This window comes from Protopterus annectens, chromosome 1.part0, assembly GCF_019279795.1.
Source record: "Protopterus annectens isolate FY-2018-M chromosome 1.part0, PAN1.0, whole genome shotgun sequence".
In the NCBI taxonomy this organism is placed as follows: Eukaryota; Metazoa; Chordata; order Ceratodontiformes; family Protopteridae; genus Protopterus; species Protopterus annectens.
Genome location: NC_056725.1, coordinates 1,747,991,604 through 1,748,016,400, shown reverse-complemented (window position 1 = coordinate 1,748,016,400; position 24,797 = coordinate 1,747,991,604). Strand labels below are relative to the sequence as shown.

At 42.1% G+C, this 24,797-nt stretch overlaps 1 protein-coding gene across 1 annotated transcript in view; it reads right to left on the bottom strand.

The window, feature by feature from the left end:
* IGF2R (insulin like growth factor 2 receptor) overlaps positions 1 to 24,797 on the bottom strand; it is a 2,372,344-nt gene that overhangs the window by 1,720,285 nt on the left and 627,262 nt on the right. The window contains exon 10 of the mRNA XM_044074918.1: positions 20,512 to 20,615. Coding sequence (XP_043930853.1) covers positions 20,512 to 20,615 — 104 coding nt within the window. The remainder of the gene's footprint in view (positions 1 to 20,511; positions 20,616 to 24,797) is intronic.

Here is a 24,797-nt window from a genome sequence, read left to right as displayed (position 1 = left end):
TGGATTGTTTGGTTAAGAGCCACACTGGAAACCACCTTAGGCATAAAAGTAAGATTTGTCCTCAGAAACACCCTGTCTGGGAAAAATATGATAAAAGGCTCTACAGCCATGAAGGCCTGTAGCTCTGAAACTCTTCTTGCTGAAGTAATTGCTAGTAGCAGGGCTGTCTTCCATAATAAGAACGTTATATCATGGCTGGTTCAAATGGAGACAGGGTGAGCTTTTCCAACACATAATTGAGGTCCCATGCAGGTAATGGTGATCTTCTAGGAGGCCTTTGGTTTTTGGCTCCTCTAAGATACTGCTTTAGTAGGGGATGAGAAAAGATTGGTGGCTCTGTATTGTAATGAGCCAAAATGGCAGAGGCATGCATTTTGATTGATAAGAAACATAGGCCTTTGTCAAGCATCTCAGTTAAGTATTGTAATATCTGAGGAATATGTGGTTTTGCTGAATCAGTTCCTTGTGCTTGATTCCAAACACAAAATCTCTTCCATTTGTCAGCATAAGATTTTCTAGTACTAGGCCTTCTGGCTTCCAAAATGACATCCATCACAGCTTTACTGAGAGTTGTCATTGGTATGATTACATGATTAGCCATGCTGCCAGGTTCAGAGTATGTAGTTGATTGGGCAGGATCTGATTGTTTTGCTGGGACAGTAATTGTGGGCTTTGAGGCAAGGTCCAAGCTGGGTATTGAGAAAAGTTCCTTAGGACTGTGTACCAGTATTAGCGGGGCCAGTCCGAAGCAATTAATATCATCTTTGGCTTCTCTTGTCTGACTTTTAGGAGGACCTTGGGTAGAAGAGGCAGAGGAGGAAAGGCGTAAACTGACAGTTTTTTTCAACTGAAAGATAGGGTGTCCACTTTCCATGCTTGTCTGTGATAAGTCTTTGTGCAGAATCTTTTCAGTTGATAATTTTGAGGAGAGGCAAATAGATCTATGTCTGGGCTCCTCCATTTCTCTGTTATCATGCTGAATACTTGTGGATTTAGTTTCTACTCGTGAGGATCCATAAGGTTTCTGCTTAAATCGTCTGCCAGAGTGTTCTGTTTGCCTGGCAGGAATTGAGCTTGAAGATTTATCTGGAAGGTCAAAGCTGTGTCCCACAGTGCCATGGCTAATCTGCAAAGGGGGTATGAGTGTGTGCCCCCTTGCTTGTTTATATACCACATGACTGTGGTGTTGTCCGTCTTTATCAGTAGTTGTCCTGGATGAAGCAAGTCCTGGAATGCTGTTAGGGCATTTTGAATGGCGAGCATCTCTTTCTGGTTGATATGTAGATGTATTTGATTTGGTGCCCATATGCCCTGAATGCATCTTCCAGCCATGTGGGCCCCCCAGGCATAATCTGTTGTTAAGGTTTGGCTGGCAGGGGGTGGAGTGAAGGGCCGTCCCATGTTTTGGTGACAGGCATTTGCCCACCGGAGAAACTCCTGTTGCAGGCAGGGGATGAGAGGAATCATTGTTTCCAGACTGTGTGAATGCTGACTCCATAAACTTTTTAAGTACCATTGAAGTTTCCTCATATGCAGTCTTGCATATGGAATTCGTAAGATGCAGGATGCCATGAAGTCCAGAGCCTGCAGAATTTGTCTTGCAGAAGACTGGGTTTTTGTTGCCATCAGTTTGAAGTAAGTAGCCAGTTGCCTTTGTTTGTCTGGCGTGAGGTAAGCCATCTGGGCAGTTGTATGCAAGCTTGCACCCAGGAATGTTATCTTTTGAGAGGGTACCAGTTGTGATTTCTTTTCGTTTATTGTGTACCCTAGCCATGCTAGAAGCCTTTTCACAAATGCCAGGTGTCGTAGAAGAGTGTCCTTGTTCTCTGCTTGAATGAGACAGTCGTCCAAGTAAGGATATATTTGAATACTTCGTCTGCAAAATGCAATTACTGGTGCCAGGCACTTTGTAACGACCCTGGGTGCAGTACATAAGTCAAAGGGCAGTGCAGAGAATTGGTAATGCATTAAAAGCCAGCCTTGAATCTGAGGTATCTTTTGCACGACTGTCTTATTGGGACATGCAGGTATGTCTCTTTTAAGTCTAAAGTCACCAGCCAAGCATTCATGTCCAGCATGGGCAGAAGCTGTTGCAAAGTGAGCATTTTGAATTTTGGAATGTCCAAGTATGTGTTCAAAATCGATAAATCCAGTATTGGCCGCCAGGCCTTGTCCTTTCTGGGTACCAAGAACAGTCTTGAGTAAAAACCTTGTCCTTTCTCCTGTTCTGGTACTATCTGAATGGCCCCCATATCCATGAGGGACGTAACCTGTTTCTGTGCCTCTGGCTAACCATTTGTCATTGGCAGAGTGTGGAAATGGAATCTGTATCCCTGTGAAACGATGTTCAGTACCCACTTGTCCTGGGTTATTAACTGCCAATTTTGAGCAAAAAGTGCTAATTTTCCCCCTATGGGTGCTGCCAAAAGATAAGTGCTTGGTGTAGGCCGAGGGAAGTCATTGGGATTGCTTTCTGTAGGTTTGACATTATCGCCTCCAGATTTGGAGGTGGATGTGCCCCATTGCTTTCACCTGTACGAGTCTTGAGCTTGGTACCTGGAACCCTTAGGGCGTCTGGATTTGCCCCTTTGAGCTCTGTCTGACACTGTAAAGGACCAATTTTTTGTAGGCCAGTGTCTACTGAATCTAGGTGGCTGCACTTGTAAAAAAATCTTTAACAGTTTGCATAGACTTAGCTTTGTCTTCCATTTTCTTTAAAACCTCTTCTGCCTTAATACCAAACAGAGAATCATGCTGTAAAGGTGCATCTAGTAATTTATCTTTAACATGATCAGGCCAACTTTGTTCCTTTAACCAGGCATGCCTCCTAATCACAGATCCAGTAACTGCGGCCCTGCAGGAGGCCTCTAAAGCATCAAAACCACATTGTAAAGTATGCTTTCCAAGTTGTTCAGGTGCATGCAATAATTCCTGCATTTCCTTATTTTCTGCACATTCTGAAATCAACATCATTTTCTGTTTCAGCAATCCCATAACATGTTGTTGGTACTTAAGCATATTAAATTGATAGTTTAAGGCCCTGATTGCCAAGGTTGCAGATGTATAAACCTTTTTTCCCTATCTGTCCAGTGCCCTGGCATCTCTGTCGGAGGTGGTAGGTTTTTTTGCTGTTGAGGCCTTAACTCCCTTTGGACCCTGTGAAATAGTTTCAGGATCAGCAGTAGGGTTTCTAAATAAAACTTTATGAGAGTCAGGGACCCTGTAATATCTGTCAGGCTTACTGGGAGCTGGAAGTAAAGAGTCAGGGGTCAAGCTTGACTCTGAAAAACCATCATCCACAATGTCTAACACAGGGAGAATGGCTAAAGGCATGTGCTGAGGGAGAAGGAGGAAATCCCTGTGCCTCTTTTTTTGATTCTGAGAAGTCTTGACTCTCCCACTGAAAATGCTCCCTCAAAGTATGCAAGGTTTCTCCAAATGAATAATCCTCAGGAGGTGATGCAGATGGAATAGACTCCTCAGCATCAGAATCCTCATAGGGAGGTAAAGATAATTCCTGATCAGAAGAGGAATCAGAAGAAACAGAAACCTGATCTGAAGATTCATAATCAGTGTCTTGCCTAGGCCTCTTATCTGGAGGGGGATGGGTACCCCTGATCAAGGTAATAAGGTCTTCAGCCATTTTGATCATCTGTTTTTTAGGCATAGAGGCCTGTGCATGTGGCTCAGGTGTCTGTTTTTTAGTTTTAGAAGGTGTCTTTGCCTTTGGTTTTGCAGCTTTCGTAGGTTTGATGTAAAAATGTTGAGGTCTGAATACACCCTCAGAAGCTGGTGCCTGCTCAGCGGCTCCGGACCCATCTCAGGGAGATACATCCGTCGGTCCAATATCTTGAGTATCTTGCGGCATGCCTGACTCTACATGGGTGTCGGTAGAGGCCTGCGACTCAAAGGTAGTGGGTATCAGGGGCAGCGAAAGTGCCTCACTGAGTACCGACGAACCGGCAACTGCCTTAGGAGAATCTTCGTCATCGATTTTGGATCTTGACTGCCTTTCTATGTCCTTTTCTTTGCGTTTTCTATGTACTCCGGTAGTTGGATTGCTATCTGACAACATCTCTGGGTAGTTAAATCTGTTGCCAAAATACTCAGATGCAAGAATATACTGACACTTAATAGTGCGTTGGTTAAATCTAGCACAAAACCGACAGCCAAGCAAGCTGTGGTCAGGGCCTAGTCAAGGAATACAGTATAAATGAAAATCCTTAGGAGGGATTTGCTTCCCACAAGTAATACAATAATTAACTTTTTCTGACATCGGTAAAAAGCAAGAAAAAAGTTTCCCCAATGGAGTACTTAGCTTTACTGAAGACTTTGGTTCTGAAACTCAAACGCGAATATTTCAGTAGTCGGCCAACTGGCACTTGTGAAATGCTTCGGCTTCGGGCACCGCGCGACAAGAAAGACTAAAGAAAATGGCATCGGCTGTATGTTTTATACCCCTGATGACCTGACGTCATGGAAGAGAAGACAGCAACTGACGCAGGACCCAAGACTTTGGAATTCAGGCCGACTGAGGGCAACCTGCCAGTAGATTACCCAAATGTAATGACTGCAACAGTGAAACATGAAGAACATCGAATGTTACAATGGAAAGGCATTTATTTTACACAAGGGATCAAAAGTCTGGCGAAACTTTTGCAGCATATATAACTGATTTGAGAAACAAGGCTAAAATGTGCAGATTTGGTGATTTAAGGTATGAGCTGATAAAAGACAGACTTTTGTGTGGTATTAAAGATGATGCTGTGAGAAAGAATTTGCTTCGTGACAGTGATTTAAGTTGAATAAGGCCACTGAGACTTCTCAGATATATGAGCTCACAGAAAAACACACAAATATGCTTACAAATGAGAGACACATGCTTCCAGTAACTTCTAAAGCCAATGTTGATAGTATGCAACATGTGGTTAAAAGAAACAGGCTCAAGCACATGGCAGCAACTGTAAATCCTGAAACAGTCCCTGGGAAACACTGTAGCTTTCCAGCAAGTTCCAGGCACGCACAGTCTCAGTGACACATGAGAGAGTCAGAAAACTCAAAGAAAGAGCCCCCCATCCAGTTTTATTGCCAACTGTTGTAAGCGTGGGGGAAGTCAGGAGCCTAAAAGGGGAAAAATGTTTAGCTTTTGGTCAGCAATGTCACAAAAGTAATAAATGGAATCATTTCAAAAGGCTTTGCAAATCAAAAAGGACACATTCTTTTATTAAAAGGGAACATGCAAAGAGACAAGTTAATCAATTAGAAAACCGTGACCCTACTTTTTATGTTGATGGTGTGTCAGTGCTTCATGAAACAGTTAATGCAGTAGATTTATGGCAAAGAATGAAGTCTTTTGTACTGTTCGGGTAAATGGAAAACCCATAGAGTTCAAAGCTGACACAGGTTTCAAGTGCAATGCTATGTCTGCAGAAACATTTGCTTGAGTATGTGCTGGTGAGAAGCTTGATTTGGCAAAGTGTGTGAAGCTTGTTGCTTATGGTGGTGAAGAGATTCAGACTAAAGGCTCAGTAGTACTTTCGTGTTGCTCTGCTGGGAGAAAACACAACTTGTTATTTTATGTGGTCAAAAGGCACATACGGTCATTATTAGGGCTCAGTGACAGTTTGAAAATGTGAGTGCTTTCATTTATTAAGGGAGTCTATCATGTTAGTTTAAAAGACCATTGTTCAAATTTCACTCAGTATATTTTCTCTACCTATATTGATCTTTTCGAAGACAAACTAGCCAAGCTTCCAGTTGTGTACTCCAAGAAGTTAGCCCAGTTGTCAGGCCAGCCCTAAAAGTTCCAGTAGCTATGCATGACAGAGTCAAAGCCGAGCTACAGAAAAAGGTGCAACAAGGTGTAATTTGTCCAGCTGAACAACCTACTGAATGGGTGTCTTTCATGGTGGTAGATGATAAGAAAAGCTCAGATGACATCAGAATATGTACTGATCCACAAGATTTAAACAAAGCATTGAAAAGACCTCTTCATCCAATGTGTACAGTCGAAGAAGTTGCAGCTCTAATGCCAAATGCACAATACTCTTCGAAATACTATACTTTACGAAATATGCTTTTAAATGTCTGTATTTTGCAAAATAACTGTACTGTAATACTGCACAAACATACAAACACTTCATGCACTTCAGACAACTCAAATAAGCTTTGATTAATGCGAAAAAGTAGTGCTTAGAAAAAACATGCTGTTGTTTCCCTTATTTTACTCATTTTATGTGATTTGCACTTTATTTCAATCATTTCCTGTAGTTATTTTGAATATTTCTGTTAATATACTGCAGTATCGGATATTTCTGTTAATTAGAAATTCGTTTAGAGCATTCAGAATGCCTTATTTCATATTTTGCAAACAAATATTTTGAGCAAGTTTTAATACCTGAAATTTGTTTCCGACCTGCTTTGGGAGTTATACGTGTAGTAGGGATGATTCACTCCTCTATATTCCTCCAATCTTAACTGACTTCCTCTCGGTCTCAAATCTGAGGAATCTGGATCCCATTCTTGTACCATGTTGCTTGACTCCCTCCAGTATAGATGACAAACAAGCAGGGTAGTTAGTTTATAAGCGTTATTACATAGAAACACATCACGATGGGCAGCAGCATTACTCCCCTTTTGGTAGTAACAGCAATGGATCATTTTGCAAATACACTTAGAGACTGTCAACACTGATGCTACTAGTTAATATATGACATCCTAGTGCTATAGATTTATATGCTGTTGATATGGTGTACAGTCTACTGAAAGCCTTAGCCAAGGAAATTTCTAAAGTACAGTTGTGTACACTTACCATAAATGTAGATGTTCGAGTGTATTCACTGTTGCAGTCATCACATATGGGTTATCCCTGCCAGAGTAGCCCCCGGCTGATCCAAACACCAGAGGCTTAGTATTTCTGTGTTGGTTGCTGTGGCTTCAGGACTGATGTCAGATCATCAGTAGTATGAAATAAGGCAGCCGATGCCATTATATCCGTTTTTCTTGCCCTAACCTGTCAGAAGCCCCCAAGTAGGAGGCCAGGGTCTGGTGGAATAAACCCCACCAGTGGAAAATAAATACCAATAAGTCCCTTGAAAGGAAAGGAGAACAACATATTAGATTGGTAATAAAAGGAGAAGAGAAGAAAGAGGGATGGAGGGGGGAATCAGGACTGCAACAGTGAATACACTCGAACATCTACATTTATGTTAAGTGTACAAAACTGTACTATGTTCTTTGTGTTTCACTGCTGCAGTCATCACATTTGGGTTGATTCCCAAAGCTGAGGAAAAGGGTGGAGGCAGTCAAAGAAACTAGGGGCTGGCTAGGATTCCCTGCAAGACTGCAGAGGCAAACCCTGCTCTGGGTTTGGAAAAGAGAGGCAGGTGGTAATGCTTGGTAAAAGTGTGAACAGATGTCGAGGTTGCAGCCTCCAGGATGTCCCTGGTTGGGAGTCCTCTGAGGAAAGTCGCAAAGGTGGAGGCTGCTCTGGTGGAGTGTGTCCTGACCCCCTGGGGGAGGCTTTCCATGGTGTTTATAGCAAAAATGGATGCAGTGTGCCATCCATTTGGAAATGTTTTTTTTTTGGAGATGGCTTTGCCTTCTGCTCCTGTAGCAAAGCTAACCAGCAATTCTGAATGATTTAGTCCTGCCCAGATAGACTGTGAGCTGTCTGTGCACATATAAAGAGTGAAGAATCCTTTCCCCCCTGTTCTGGGGGTTAGAAAAAAAGGAGGGCAAATGAATGGATTGGTTGAGAGCCACACTGGACACCACCTTGGGCATGAAGGAAGGGTTAGTTCTGAGGGATACCCTGCCTGCTTGCATGAAAGATGATGAAGGGTTCCACAGACATGGGGTGCTTGCAGCTCAGAGACTCTTCTGGCTTAAGTGATGGCCAGAAGGAATGCCGTCTTCCAGGACAGAAATTTTAGCTCTGCAGACGAAGCTGGTTTGAAAGGGGGTTGGGTGAGCTTTTCCAATACAAAGTTAAGGTCCCAAGCCAATGTTGGTGCCCTTCTGGGTGGCCTCAAGTTGCTAGCTCCTGTCAACAACTGTTTTATCAAAGGGCGTGAGAAAAGGGGCTGCTCAGTGGGAAAATGAGCAGAAATAGCAGAGGCATGAATTTTTACAGAGGACAAACAGAGGCCACTATGTAGTAGGTCAGCTAAGTAATCCAGGATGAGAGGGATGGAGGGCTGTGCCATATTGGCTCCCTTAGCCTGGATCCAGGTGCAGAACCTTTTCCATTTATCAGCATTTTATCAGCATAAGACTTTCTGGTGCTAGGGCATCTGGCCTCATGGATAACATCCAGAACCTGAGGAAGATGCCATGGGGGTAGCGAGGACAGGTTGTGCAGCAAGGGGTACCAGTGCTGCTGAGGCCAGTCTGGAGATATGAGAATGGTCCTCGGTTTTCCCCCTCTTATTTTGAGCAGTACCCTGGGGATGAGAGGAAAGGCATAGACCGATAGATTGACCCAGGGGACCCATCCACTTTCCAAGCCATGCAGTGATGCTCCCTGGTGCAGAATTTGCTGAGCTGATGGTTGGTGTGGGAGGCAAAGAGGTCGAACTTTGGGGTTCCCCATTTCTGTATTATTAGGGTGAAGATACTTCTGTTGAATTGCCACTCATGTGGGTCCAAATGATTTCTGCTTAAATGGTCTGCCAAAGAGTTGAGACAGCCTGGTAGGAATTGTGCTAACAGATGTAGTTGCATGGCAGAGACTGTGTGCCAAAGGATCATGGCCAGCCTGCATAGAGGGTAGGAGTGAGTCCCTCCCTGCCTGTTGATGTACCACATCACAGTGGTGTATGTTTTGATCAGGAGAGCCCCTGGGGAGAGAAGCGGCTTGAAAGCTATCAAGGCTTGCTGCAAAGCCATCATCTCTTTTTGACTGATGTGGATTGGAATATGCCCTAGGCTCCACTGGCGCTGAATGCATCTGCCGTCCAGGTGTGCACCCCAAGCGTAGTCTGAAACATCTGTGGTGAGGGTCAGGGGGGGCGTGGGGTGGGGAGAAAGGCATCCCCTTGTTGTGGGAGCATGCTGTTGCCCACCAAAGAAAATCTTTTCTGAGGCAAGGAATTATAGGTAGAAGAGTTTCCAGGTCTTGAGAGTGTTGACACCAAAGGCTCTTTAGGTACCACTGAAGTTTCCTCATATGCAGTCTGGCATATGGAATGAGTAGTATGCAAGATGCCATGAACCCTAGAGCTTACAGGGTTTTCCTTGCAGTTAGCTGGGGCCTGGTGCCTAGTTGAGAGAAGTAGGCTGCCAGGAAAATTTGTTTCTCTGGAGTAAGGTATACCATATGGGAAGCTGTGTCCACACTTGCTCCCAGGAAAATTATCCTTTGTGTGGGCACCTGTTTGGATTACTTTTTGTTGAGTGCATACCCTAGGGAGGTTAGTAGGGTGTTTACAAAGGCCAGGTGCTTAAGGAGCTTCTCCTGGCTGTTTGCCTGAATTAGGCAGTCATCCAAGTATGGGCAAATCTGAATATTTCTTTGTCTGCAAAAGGCAATGGCTGCAGCCAGACATTTTGTGAAAACTCTGGGAGCAGTAGATAAACCAAAGGAAAGCACAGAGAACTGAAAAGTGTTAAGATCCTGCCCTGAAGCGGAGGTATTTCCTGCATGATTCCCTGATAGGAATGTGGAGGTAGGCCTCTCTTAGATCTAGGGTGGCTAGCCAAGCGTCCTTGGAAAGCATGGGTAGCAGCTGCTGGAGTGTGAGCATTTTGTGCCTCTACCCACTGATTTGGTGGTAGATCTGGGAACCCTATTGGGGTTTGAAGTATGTGGAAGGAAAATTTGTATCCATGAGACATGATGTTTAGAACCCAGTGATCCTTGGTAATGGTGGCCCAGATGCTTGAGTGGCTGGAGAGTTTTCCTCGTAGGGGTAAGTGAAGGTGGGCAGAGGGAGGGGGTGGAGGAGAAGAGTCACTGGGAGTTTTTACTATAAGGGGGTGGCTTAGAACTCCCTGGTTTTGAAGTGGAGGTAAGTCCACTGCTTAGATCTCTGCATTCCCTGGGGTTGCTGTCGCGGGGGGGATGGGGGGGTCTGCTGCCATGGGGCCTAGGCTGGGCCGGTTTACTGGGAGCAGGAAAGGACCAATGTTTGGAGGGACAATGCCTGCTGAACTTAGGGGGCTGGACTTGCAAGAAATCCTTAACTGTTTGCATAGATTTTGCTTTTTATTCCATCTTTTTTAAGACCTCTTCTGCCTTAGTGCCAAATAAGTTATCTTTGCGCAAGGGGGCATCCAACAATTTAGACTTGACATGATCTGGCAGGGGCTGTTCATTAAGCCATGCATACCTGCTAATGACAGATCCAGTGACTGCTGCCTGCAAGTAGCTTCTAGGGTGTCAAAATCACAGTGCAAGGTGTGTTTAGTTACTTGGCTTGCAGAATGCATTAACTCTTGCAAATCTTTAGATTCTGGCCAAGCAGGAAAGGAATACATTTTTTGTTTAAGGAGTTCCAAGGTATGTTGCTGAAATTTCAGCATATGGAACTGACAATTTAGTGCCCTGATAGCAAGAGTAGCTGAGGTGTATACTTTTTTACCCCATCTATCCAATGCTCGGGAATCCCTGTCTAAGGGGGTGGGATTCTTAGAAGAAGTTGCTTTAATTCCTTTTGGCCCTTAAGTAATGACCTCAGGGTCAGCTGTAGGATTTTTAAATAGATATTTGTGCGAGTCAGGGACTCTGTAGTACCTGTCTGGTTTTCTGAGGGCAGGAGGGAGGGAGTCAGGAGTCAAGCTGGATTCAGGGAAAACATCCTCCACAACATCCAGAACTGGGGGATGGCCAAAGGTTTGTGTTGTGGAAGATCTAGGAATTCTCTGAGTCTCTTTTTTTGCCGAGGGTAGTCCTGACTCTCCCATTGAAAGTGCTCCCTTAAAGTATGCAGGGTTTCCCCAAAGGAAAAATCTTCTGGGGGAGAGGCTAAAGGAATGGAATACTCTGCATCAGAATCCTCATAAGTGGAGAGAGGTTGCAAGTCTTCATATTCAGATGCGTCAGATTCATCTGACTCTTGGTCAGACAAAACTACAAGGGACAGATCTCTTTTTCCTTTTGGAGGGGGTAGCTTGGCTTCCCCTGATCAGCATGATAAGGTCTTCTGCCATTTTAAGCATTTGAGACTGAGGCAGGGTAGCAGGCACTTGAGAGTGGGTCTGTTTCTTGGGTGTGGCTCATACCCGAGGCCCAAGAAACTTGGTAGTTTTAGAAAGAAAGGTATCTGTGAAAGAAGACATCGGTTTGTGTCAAGATGCGGTAGTGCGAAGGCCTTCCTCAGAAGCCGTTGCCTACTCAGCAGCTTCGGACCCATCCAAGGGTGAGATGACTGCAGGATCTTTAGTCGAAGAAGAGTTTTACGGCATACCGGAATCTGAAAGGGTCTCAGTAGCAGCCTGCGAATCAGCAGAAGCAGGCATAAAGGGCTGCGAAAGCAGCTCACTGAGGACCGGAAAACTGACGACTAGCTTAATGGAAGCGTCGTCGGTAAGTTTGGACCTGTGCAGTCTTGTCTCTGTCTTTATCTTAACACTTTTTCAGAAGATCTGCTGTCGGATTGCTTACAGAAGCCATATCGGAATTCGAGGACTGTAAGTGAAAATATCTGGCTAAAATAAGGGCCCCACGAAGGATAGTTCTGGCATTGAACAAAGCATAGAAGCAACAATGAGGGACGTCGTGGTCTGGACCTAAGCAAGTGAAGCCGTAAGATTGGAAGTCTCGGTGTGGTATTTGTTTTCCATAGGCGAGACAATTAACTTTTTCCTGACATCAGTTAGTGCAAGAAAAGAGGATCCCCGATGGGGTACTTAGCTTTAGAAGACTTCAGCTTGGTAGATGAAAACTCAGGTAGCGGCCAACCGGCACTCATGGGAACTGCTTCTGCTTCGGGCTCCATGGCAAGAAAGACTGATGTAATGGCATCAGTTCCTTACTTTATACTATTGACGTCAGTCCTCAAGTAACAGCAACCGACGCAGAAATAGTAAGTCTCTGGTATTCGGGCTGGCCGAGGGCTACCATGGCAGGGATAACCCAAATGTGATGACTGCAACAGTGAAACACGAAGAACATCTTACTGTTATCCAACATTGGCAACATATTCAGTTTTAAAATTAGCACTAAGTACCATGTTGTATGTTTTGGCTCTATGCCAGACTGGAATGGAAGCAGATTTTCCCTAGGTAGAACAGTCATATTCATAGACAATTAGGGATCAATTTGGGTACATCCCTTGACCATTAAAAACACGCACTCAAAAAGGCTTCAAAAGAAGTCGTGGATAAATACACGAATGACTGGATGTTCCAGCTACACCCTAGAGATCCACAGTTCTCCTTGGTTAAAATTGTTCTAATTCCTAAAATGTTTTACTCACTCAACATGACCTCATCATTCCCTGCCAAAGTGTCCTTGATAGGTAGACATGCGACTTTGCAGAGCCTCTGCTTATTTGAGCGTGAAGGCTTCAGTTATAGCGAAAGACAAAATTGGAAGGCGTTTACAGTTTCCCAGCTTCTACCTTTACTTGGTGGCCAATAATACAAAGTTATGTATGTACCATATTGCTACATATGGGTAATCTATTGCTTCCTCACTGAATGACAGGTCTAAGACTGACAAAACACAGGATCCGAACACCAGAAATTTTCCCAGGTTGCAAACTGTCTCATCTACATATAATGATTTGTCTACTTTCTCTTCAGATGTCTTGCAAGAACACACTCTATAGTAAAGCACACTGCTACCACCCCTCTAAGAAATCTCTCTATAGACTTCCTCCTCATTGAGACACAGAGATGGGTGCACATCAAAGATGCACTCGATCACTCAGATCTAGTGTTACAGTAAGTACCTAACTTTAGTATCTGAGATGAGCAACTCCATTCTCATTGGCTGATAGGGTAGAATCCCTAACTTATCCTACTGGGTGGTTCTTCATGGGGACATGTCCTTAGTAAATGCAGGCCTGAAGAAAGGCAGATATTTACAGATCACATCCAGTTTGTAATATCTTGCAAAAGGTTTCAGGGAAGCATGTGTAGCTGCTAGACAAATGCCATCCATGGATGCATTCCTGAAGAAGGAATGAGAGTCAGCTACTGGACAACACTAACAAGTCTTTAGCATGGACTGTAACGGACTATTCTTCTCAAAGCAAAATGCAATGCAGCTGGACAACCAACATTTGCTCCACTGCCTTTCTGGAGAACAATGTAAACACCCTGAAGTCTTTTCTAACTAATTTAGTTCTATCCAGACAGAATCAAAGCTGCTGGTGTACATCCATACAATGTAATGAGGACTTTGTTAGAACAGTCAGAAAATGCATTAAGTATTTTCATTGCTAGCATATTCAGAAAAGAAAATCAGCAAGTAAATGGAGTAACAGGTTAATCTTAGTAACTACCTTAGGCATAAAGGATGGGTTGAGTGCAAGAATACCCCATTCTGGTGAAAAATTAAACAAAGTAGACTGAGGCACAGGGCCTACAATTCAAAAAGTCCACCAACAGAAAGGACTGCCAAAAAACAGCATTTTCCTTAAGGATTTCAGTTCTGTCACTGATTCAAAGGAATGAACTACTAATTTTCAGAAGAGGTCTGATGAGAAATGACCCTCTTGGAAAGGCTTTACAAACCCTGAAGGAGGTAAGACATGAGTTAGCATCTTGCTGCATTACATATTGCTGTCAAATGTACTTGAATGGATGAAATAATTTAACCCAGAATCAAATATCTGAGTCAAGTACCCCAGTATGAATTCATTTACTGCTCCTGTACTATCTAAACATTTAGCAGTAGCCCTTATAGAAAAGCATATCCTTCTGAATTTGTATGTTTTCTGAGTATTCAGCCTCTGAGCAGGCACAAGGATGTGGAAAACCCAGTTATGACATGAAGCCATCTACCCATTAACAGACATGATATAACCATGCCATTAACTGAACAGTATGATTGCCCAGGTGAAACTAGTCTCAAATGTATAAGTAGTGTTCTAAGAGATTCAGGCAATTTCATAAGGAGACGAGGGCAAAGCAGAGAAAATTACATATACTGAGTTCAGCAGGGGACTATGAAAATAACCTTAACTTTGCACTACTTTTCTGAATTTATCTTGGAATAAGATGAAATGGGGAAAGTGTATAATTGTTCTGGGGCCAATTCTCCATGAGTGTCCATTGAATGTTTCCCCTTGAAGTGGGTAACAGGAATAGAAATTGCTGCATTCAGCATGATCCAGGATGCAACTCAACGCCTGAAAAATGTCTGTGCAACTGGCAGAATTACAGAACACCCAAGAAGCACCTGAGCATGCTCTATAAGAAGTGGGACACTAGAAGTGAATTGCTATCAGAAAGAGATTCATGGACAAAATCTATTCTCAAGCTCTCATCATCTGACAGCACAAGAAAATGGAATAGGTTCCTCCCCCTTCTTCACGCAGTACAAGACCGCAGCCATGCTGTTGATATAAATGGCTACTGCACTCTGTGGAAGTAGACCTTGAAATGCCTTTAGAGTCAGAAAAAACACCCTGGAGGTGAGGATGGTTCATGTGCAAAATTCTCTCTTTCTGTGGCACTATACCATGGACTATCTACACTTAACAATGCCCTCCCCACGTTATGATAACTGAATCATGGTCACAGCCATCACTAGGGAGAGAGTTTGGAAGAAACTTCCTAGAGTTGCACTCAATGTGTACAATCATTATCTCAAGTGGGGTTCACATGATCTAGAAATTCTTAGGCTGTTACAAAAGCTGGGTCAGCTGATGACATTGAGCTGTTAAAAGTCCACTGGAGCACCCTCACCTAGAACTGAGCATGCAGAACAATGTAAACAGATGCCACCATAAAGTTCCAATGCCCAGAGGCAGTCTATGGCTGGGACATGATGTATTTGAATAATATGAATCACTCTTTTCTACAAAGATAGGCTCTTGTAAGAATGGGTTGCACATTGTCAATATGATGGATTTGAGGCTGTGTAGGTTCCCTGTACAATGTTCCAATGTTCACTGCGATGCTGAGGGACTGAAAAAGACACAGTACAGTCTTGCTGGCTGAGAGGAGACAGATACTAATGAGAATAGTTAAGATCCAATCATCTAGGTTAGCAGACTCGCCTCTTGCAGTCTTTGGTTTGCTGTGACCACAGACATGCATTTGTTGAACATCCTGGGTGATGAGATGACATTAAAGTGAATCATTCTTTACTGGAAGTGACTGGCTCTTACCCAGAACATTTACTTTGCTTTTTTTTTAATAGGGAGATACGTGTCCTAGGAAAAGACAAGAGCCCTATGGCCCCATTTGTTCTTGAGAGCCTCAATTGGCCTGCCATTCGCCAGCAAGAATTGGGTGGCAAGGAGAAGGCCAGATTGCTGGTCTTAGGAGCAGTCTACCCGCTTCATCTCCCTGCTGAGAGCACCTCTTCTCCCACAGCAGCTCTGACAAGCTCACTATAGCAATAGTCTGAGACTAAGCACACCATTGTATGCCAAGTTACTCTCAGCTTACTGCTGCTAAGCACTGTGACAGAGCAAGCTCTACTTGCTTAAGCTCCATTCACTAGGTAACACCTAATACTCATGCTAGTAGTCATCTTTGTGGTGAGGCAAGTCATGTTCTTCCCCCTTGGAATGGCAAGATGGAAGTGGCAACTCATTAACACCCTTCCCCATTCCAGCTCCTACAGGCACCTGAGCTGCTAAATAAACTTGGATCACTAGTACCATAGGCAACCAAAGATGGGGTCTTGAGAAATGGGGTGATCATCACCTCCATAAACAGGATAGGAAACTCTCAGAATCTCATGGAGGAATGAACCATATGGAAAATTAATGAACTGAGGGTCATGAGACAAGTCTTAGCTTTACAGGCCTGGGTACAAAGCACAACAGGTCAGACACACAGCTGAAATGGTGTTCATGAGTCTGTCACAAAGACAATCAAACTCATTCCAGCACCAATATGAGTTACACAGCTCAGACATCTGGAACATGCTTTGTGAGAGAACCCACAGAGATGGAGCATACGATACAGGCAACCTTGTCAGCAAGGAACTGTGCCACCATCTCATGTAGGAATGCTAAACAGGCTGGTCTGCACAGCCTGTTGACATCCTGAAGGAGTGCAGCAGGAAGAGTCACTGCTGCCAAGTTCCAAGTTAGAACAAAACAGCTGTGTTATTGGAGATCTCAGCCTGAGGAATACAGAGTGCTCATCTAAAGAAAGTCTGCCTTCCAGCAAATGCATCTACCTCCACCCCTGCCTATGCAAAGACCATAGTTTATGGTTAAGCCACAGTGCATGGATGGCTACTGGCCCAGGACATACGATCTGAGGCAAATTCATCTATTGCACGTAAGGCATAATTATATGCCAAAAGCAACTCATTTAGATTGTCAGCAGTGATGCTTTCATATAATAGGTCAAGAACAGGAGGAATAGTATCTAAAATCTACAGTAATTGCCCTGAGAGCTCTACACCTGACCACAATGTTAGAATGCAGGAAGTTATAGAAAGGCCAAGTCTGAAGCACAGCAAAGATCAGACCAGGAGACTGGCTCCACCACCAGATTCATGGTTTCTAGAACAAACTGGAAGACCAGGTCCTGTGAAATGCCAGTTTTGTGACTTGCAGTGGAAACAACTCAAACAAAACCACAAGTCTCCATTAAACCTAAAAGTTTGATTGAACTCTCATTGACAGCCCAGTTATTTATCTACTATATCAGCAAGGAGAGTCCATGAACTCTTGCAGAAAAGCTTCTAGATGACCTGCTTTATGGTACACCAGGAGAAATCTGTAGTTTTCTCCTGCAGCAAACACAAATTTAAATTAGTTAGAATATCCAACTTGTCAAAGGGATGAAGAAAGTAGACATGAGTATAAGGAGATGAGGTACATAACAAAAAGAGAGGTGGCGAAGGCTAAGGATAAGACGTATGAAGGTTGTATAAAAGGTTGGACACTAAGGAGGGAGAAAAAGGACCTGTACCGATTGGCTAGACAGAGGAACTGAGCTAGTAAAGATGTGCAGCAGGTAAGGGTGATAAAGGATAATGAGGGAAACATACTCACAAGCGAGGAGTGTGTGTTGAGTAGATGGAAAGGGTTGATGAATGAAGAGAATGAGAGGGAGAGAAGGTTGGATGATGTGCGGATAGTGAATCATGACGTGCAGTGGATTAGCAAAGAGGAAGTAAGGACAGCTATGAAGAGGATGAAGAATGGAAAGGCTGTTGGTCCAGATGACATACCTGTGGAAGCATGGAGTTGTTTAGGTGAAATCACAGTGGAATTTTTAACTAGATTGTTTAACGAAATCTTGGAAAGGGAGAGAATGCTTGAGGAATGGAGAAAAAGTGCTTTGGTACTGATTTTTAACAATAAAGGTGATGTGCAGAGCTGTAGTAACTTCAGAGGGATTAAACTGATCAGTCACAGCATGAAGTTATGAGAAAGAGTAGTGGAAGCTAGGTTAAGACGGGAGGTGATGATTAGTGATCAGCAGTATGGTTTCATGCCAGGAAAGAGCACTACAGATGCAATGTTTGCTCTGAGAGTGCTGATGGAGAAGTACAGAGAAGGTCAGAAGGAGTTGCATTGTGTCTTTGTGGATTTAGAGAAAGCATATGATAAGGTACCTAGAGAGGAGTTGTGGTATTGTTTGAGGAAGTCGGGAGTGTCAGAGAAGTATGTAAGAGTGGTACAGGATATGTACGAGGGTGGTGGGAGTGATGGATGCATTTAAAGTGGAGGTGGGATTACATCAAGGATCAGCTCTGAGCCCTTTCTTATTTGCAATGGTGATGGACAGGTTGACAGACGAGATCAGACAGGAGTCCCCATGGACTATGATGTTTGCAGATGACATTGTGATCTGTAGTGAGAGTAGGGAACAGGTGGAGGAGACCCTGGAGAGGTGGAGATATGTTCTAGAGAGAAGAGGAATGAAGGTCAGCAGGACAAAGACAGAATATATGTGTGTGAATGAAAGGGAGGCTAGAGGAATGGTGAGGATGCAAGGAGTAGAGGTGGCGAAGGTGGATGAGTTTATATACTTGGGATCAACAGTTCAGAGTAATGGTGAGTGTGGAAGAGAGGTGAAGAAGAGAGTACAGGCAGGATGGAGTGGGTGGAGAAGAGTGTCAGGAATGATTTGTGACAGACGAGTACCAGTAAGAGTGAAAGGGAAGGTCTACAAAAGGGTAGTGAGACCAGCTATGTTATATGGGTTGGAGACCGTGGCATTGACAAAAAGGCAGGAGTCAGAGCTTGACGTGGCAGAGTTGAAGATGTTAAGATTTGCAATGAGTGTGACGAGGATGGACAGGATTAGGAATAAGTATATTAGAGGGTCATCCCAGGTTGGAAGGTTTGGAGACAAATCCAGAGAGGCAAGATTACGTTGGTTTGGACATGTGCTGAGGAGGGATGCAGAGTATATTGGGAAAAAAATGCTAAGGATGAAGCTGCCAGGTAATAGGAAAAGAGGGAGGCCTAAGATAAGGTTTATGGATGTGGTGTGAGAGAGGACATGCAGGTGGTTGGTGTGACAGAGCAAGATGCAGAGGACAGGAAGAAATGGAAACAGATGATCTGCTGTGGTGAGCCCTAACAGGAGCAGCCAAAAGAAGAAGAATAAGAATATCCAACTTGTATTTTTAACAGATTCAAACTTGCTGAAAGACAAAGTCAAACATACAATCAAATCAGATACTTTTTTTTTTTTGGTCATTCCTAACTGACCTTGCATTACACAAAACAGCCCTAGGTAGGGTTTAAAAGGTGATAAAATGTTGTGAACTTCCACATCTGATGAAGACAACACAATTCCTGTTTCCCTGTTATTCATAGAAGGATCACATAACATACATGCAGGAAACCTGGAGATCCCAAGAGTAATAAAAACAGATTTGCTTGCTTCTAAGCATTTAAACTCCTCCAGCCCAGGACAACATCTGAGTTTAAGTGCTTGAAACACCCACCTGCTGCCTGCTCTCAGCATTATCATGCTTAAGATTTCTTTTGAGTTTTCGCTCTCTCACTCTTTCCTTGCACTTTTCTCTGTAATCCTCAGAACCAGGTTTGAAAAAAGGCCCAACAGTGTTGACCCTGACTTGTCCAGAAAGTGTTCCTATGACAGACCACATGAGGTAGACCTTGGGGTAGCACTTCAGACTAAGGCCTGGTCAGAAGTCAACTTACCACTTTATTTGCATTTTGCCAAATACAATCTACAGTTTCTTGTCATTGACTACACTACAGATGAAGGAGTCACATATGTCATAATCATTATTAAATCAACAAAAAAGCAAAGGAACAGAAAACCGGCGCTTTAATAACAAATAAGCGTTTTCGTTAGGTATATTACCAAACTTCTTCAGACATGTGGTGTTAGAAATAGTCACATGTTACTCTAAAAATAGGTCAAATGATTCATCAGAGAAGTAGGTCATATGATTCATCAAAGAAAGCAGATCATGATGTAGAACAAAAATTCACAAAAACAAAAACTTTTTTGTTGCTTCCTAATATAAAAAACTATTATAAAAACTATTACAATATACACTGAAAACTATGATTTACAAATAACTATACATAAAAATGACATTAAGGACAGTTAAAAAATACTAGTCTTCACAAATCCCTAAACTATACTGAAATCTATGAAGCATTGAAATGTAATGACCACAAGTGTATTTGGAAAAACTTCTTCATCTCAACAAACTTTTAAGTTTCAACACGCTAACCAAAGAACAGATGTCACTGAGCCCTGGTAAAACATAAGCCTGGCATCTAAGTTGCCAGGTCAATTCAAGCAATTCCAATTTCAAAGAAAAGGGGCCTCCCCTCACATCTTTAACTACTTGGTCAATCACCTGAAAAACAAAGGAGTGACCTGGGTGTAAGGTTACATGGTTGGCTAAGGCGTTCTCGGTCTTCCCTTTCCTTATACTATAAATATGTTCACATAACCATTCTTTAAACTTTCTATCCATCTTGCCAATATAAAAACTTGGGCAGGTTTGACATTTAGCAAAATAAATTACACTGCAATCATTATTAAACTGCTCATCCCCAAAACACACCATGCACAATGAGTGCCCATCACGGGTAGTTTTGGTACACAGTTAAAAAAATGTTTTTTGCTTTTTGATCTCCACAGTCAAACTATAACAAGTATCCTAGACTGCTTGAAGTGATAAATACTGAATAATTAGCTTACTAAACTGCACCAAATACACACAAACTGCCACATAAGGTAAGAACCGACAAACACATGTCCAATACAAACTGCTACAACATCCAAAAGTTTCCAGCATGGTATTTTATAAAGTGAATGATATGCACAAGGAGGCTATAACCCAAGCTTTCCAACTAATAGAGTGGGACCCTATAAGAAAGGGAATTTTTTTTACTATCCTTAAATTAAAAAAAGAAAAACTCTCACCTGCTGTTTCATTGCAGTCAAAATTGATGACAGTCATTCGCTGAAATCCAGAACTACACGTACTACCTCCAGGGTATGTTAATGTAAGGTCACCATCTGAATATCTAATTTAAGGAAAAATAAAGTAGTAAATGCTGAGTACTCAGAAAACCTAAAAAGACCTGACAGACCTTTATTAGTAGACACTCCTGTAAAGTAACTCTAATACAGTTTACCAAAACATCAGAACTTTCAATGGATCTCTGTATGAAACATGATCATTGAGCCACAGAACTCTGTTAAGTTAGACAAACACATGGTAAAATAATTCTCTGAAAATTGCTTCATCACAGACATTTGATTTATAAACAAAAATACAAGTAAATATGAGAAAGAGTACTATGGAGTGCTTTATTTTTTGCAGATTGTTAAGTCCCCATTCATTAGTTTTGAAGAGAGTGCAGTTCCTACTGTGGGTATCAACTGTTCTCAAACAGCTGTTTTAAAGAGTCTATATCATGATGTCGAAGACGCATTACTTGGAAAGCGTCTTCATCGAACCCATAAAAATAAAACTGGGAAGAAATTGCTTGTCCAAAAAAAAAAATAAATATATGCCCCTTTGCTGTTTTCAGTTTTCGTTATTTTAAGTTCGGCGAAGACGCATTAGAAATTATGCATCTTTGACGATCTAATAGGAACCAGTTTTTAAATTAGATGCATATACCCCCCCCCCCCTTTGAAGGACCTTCAAAACAGAATTCTTAACACCAAAATAAGTACCAAATCAGAACATGAAACACAGATGTAAGAAGAAAAAAAAAATAATAACCATACTCCATTCTATATTTTACAACAAAATGGCAAAACTTGCCACCAAATCAACTTATAGGTCCCACCGTGGGTCTAATATTATATTATCACACACTTAGAAAAGCGAACGAAAAATAATCGACCCCATGAAAGCAAAAGCTTACAACAAAGAAACCTCAGAACAGCTATTTTTCCCCCAAGGAAAAAAATGTTGTTCCAAAATAAAAAACTTTAAAACATGGGGGGACTGTGCCCCCCACACCTCCCCCTACTTAAATACACCAACTCCGAGATCGCACTACAGTGCTAAAAATGGCAAAGTTACGAAAGAAGCCAAGCAAATTCTTTCCCAGGGAAAGAATTCACTGAAAAGATGCTTCGCTATTTTGTCTTTTTGCTCTTTTCAGTTCGATCAAGACACATTCGACAAACTGTGTCTGTGATCTGGTAAATAGGACCCCCCCGCCGTTGCCAGTCCCTTAAAAAGCTATCCTGGGTGGAATTACCAAACCGGTTAACCTTTAACCAAGTTATAACAGCCCACCAAATCCTCTATCAACCCAAAAACACCCAGCCCTATAAGGACTATTACACCACTATACCAGCAATCGTCCACTAAGAAGTAGTGGACAAAGCACTAGTTGAAATTTCTAAATGTAAATATAACTCTGGGTGTCCCTCTAACTCTACTGCCGTCACAAGAATATGGAATACCCTTCCTGTAGATATCAGATCACTAGAAAACATACATAACTTTAAGAACATTCTTAAGTCCTACTTAACCAACTAATGGATATGCTTCTGCTCTAGCCCTGGGTACATCCTACCAATTACCACTACTTTTCCCGGTTAGGGGTCACCACAGCGGAACTCCGGTCCGCTAATGATTGGCAGTGGATTTTTACGGTGCCAAGTTGCCAGCCCGATGCCCAACCTTCAAATAAGGCACACCCATTCATGCGCACACCTACCTGCATGTCTTTAAATGTCACATGACCGCAGGAAGGACATGCAGACTCCACACAGAAGGCGCTCCAGCTGAGAATTGAATGGGAGAACCTCTTGCTGTGAGACAACAATGCTAACTGCTGCACCACAAATGGTGTACAGAAACAATTCACAGTGGAAAATTCTCTAAGAATTCTCACTGCAAAGAGATTTAGCAGAAAATTAGTAACTTCAGATCTAGAAATCAAATTTAATCTTTAGTGGAAGCACAGCATACTTACCATGGTGTCTGCATTTGCCAAATCATCTCACCAACAGAGGCCACTGAAACTGTTCAGGAATTCATATTCCTGGAAACTTGCTAAGACTATAAAACCATCCAGATATTCTTTGGGTATGCACCAAAATGTACTAATTAAAATGCATGCACTACTTGGCACCAGTCAGAAGGCACCAGTCAGAAAGCACTAAGCCTATGTACCATAATGTAGACATATTGTGGACAAAGTTGTTATCCCTACAACGAAGAAGGGCAGAATTAGCCATTGAATTAGTTGTTTGATGTTAATCTGCACTTGAGAACTAGGTTTACTGTACTTTTACATTAAGGAATTCCAGATCATCCATCTTGTGACAGAAAGTGTTTATCTGTTTTTTTTTTTGAGCTGGGAGGCACTCCAGGGAGCTCAAAGTGTAGTCGTTTATTGATCAGTGGGCACAGAAGTTAGTTTTTACCTTTTTTCTGTTTGCTATAAAATAAGCATGTTTGCGCAGAGCTGCTCACCACACATCAGCAATTAGCAGTGCCCTGTATTGTATCAAACACTTTAGACTGTAAAATTTACCTACAAAACTAGTATTTATGACTTTAATCTGTAATACAGAGAAAAGCTTTACATGGAGTTAAGCTTAGGGCAACTAGTTAGCTAGGCTAACAGCACTAATAACAGAATATAAAACTATCTAACATCTAGCCTTAACCTGACACCACTCAGGTGACCCCTGTAAAACCAAATCCCTAAACCATAATAACCCATGCCTAATACAGGTCCAGACACATGCATTTGTCATTTCCTAATGTCTGTGGCCAGTTTGGTATATATGGGCATCCTGAGACAATGCAGAAATTGTTTCATGTACTCAGACAACCTCTTAATCCTTAAAGAAGCTAACAGTATGAGAGAAATGTACATATGTAACTTTCAAAACAAAGAACAGTCCGGCTACCTCAGTCCAAATCATGCATTTTAATAAAAACAAATAAAAAATGAAATGCGGTGCAGATAAGTGTTTGCAAGTAAAAACCCTTCTTCAAATCTAAAAAAGCATGCATTATTCCCTCCTATTTAAGCATAACCATGGCCAATCAATAATGTAAATTAATTAAAACAAGTTGAAAGGTATGCTCAATATGTTTTACCATTTTGTTGGTCTGTTGAAATGTTAAGAACCAATCAGAAATGGTCTCCGCCAAGTTGTAACCAAATGAAATTGTAACATACTTAAAAACTAGATGGTCTTAGTAAGACAGTGCATAGCTAATCAGAAGATTATATTCTTTTGGTAGTCAAAACCAGTCCAACTATATCAATTACTATTAATGTTTTGTGGATGATGTGTTTTTCCTTGTGGGGAGGCACTATGGATCAACTTAAAGATTTTGTCTCATATTTGGAAGAAACCACATCACTCCTTAGATTCACTATGAAGCCATCTGAATTTGAGATAGATTTCCTGGACGTCATGCTATACACTGGAGAAGATGGCAACATTAACACCATAATGTTCCGTAAAAAATGTTGGAAAAATATCTCGTTACATCGAACAAGCATGCATCCAGGACATATCTATCACAATATTCTGAAAAAAACAACTGTTATACTATGTACACAAGACAAGATTTTTTTCTGAAGCCAAGCAAGGCGAGACTTTTTTTGAAGCCACACAAAATCTGTCACATGATTTCAAAATGAGATGATACAAAATCAGTGACTGAGGGTATGGATCAAAGGAAGACCTCATTTTTCAAACAAGGAACAATAAAGTAACAGCTTAAGGATGAATGGATCAGAGAACAAGAGTAGTGCTGACCTACTCTAGTTATCTTGGTTGCATATGTGATATCAGAGAAAAATGGAAGCTACTCACCACTGACCAAGCAATTAAAGATATAGTAGGTGAGAAACCATATTTTTGTTTTTAAGAACAGTAAGAATCTCAAACATTTTTGTTACGGTAAAAAACATAATATCAGGTCCAACAGAGTTGGAACATTTCCATGTTGTGCTTGCAAAGCATGTAAGCATATTGCTGATCGGAATGAGTTTACATATCCAAGTCTGAATAAAATAAATGTCCCACACTTGTATGCTGACTGTAAAACCAGGAACATTCTCTTCTTAGTGGTATGTACATCGCTGTGACAGCTTTTATGCCAGCAATATGAACAGACAACTTAAAGAGAGGACTTTGCAGCACAATAGGGATATTAGCATAGGAGATATCAAAAATGCACCAGCAAAGCACATGGTATCCAATTAAGGGCA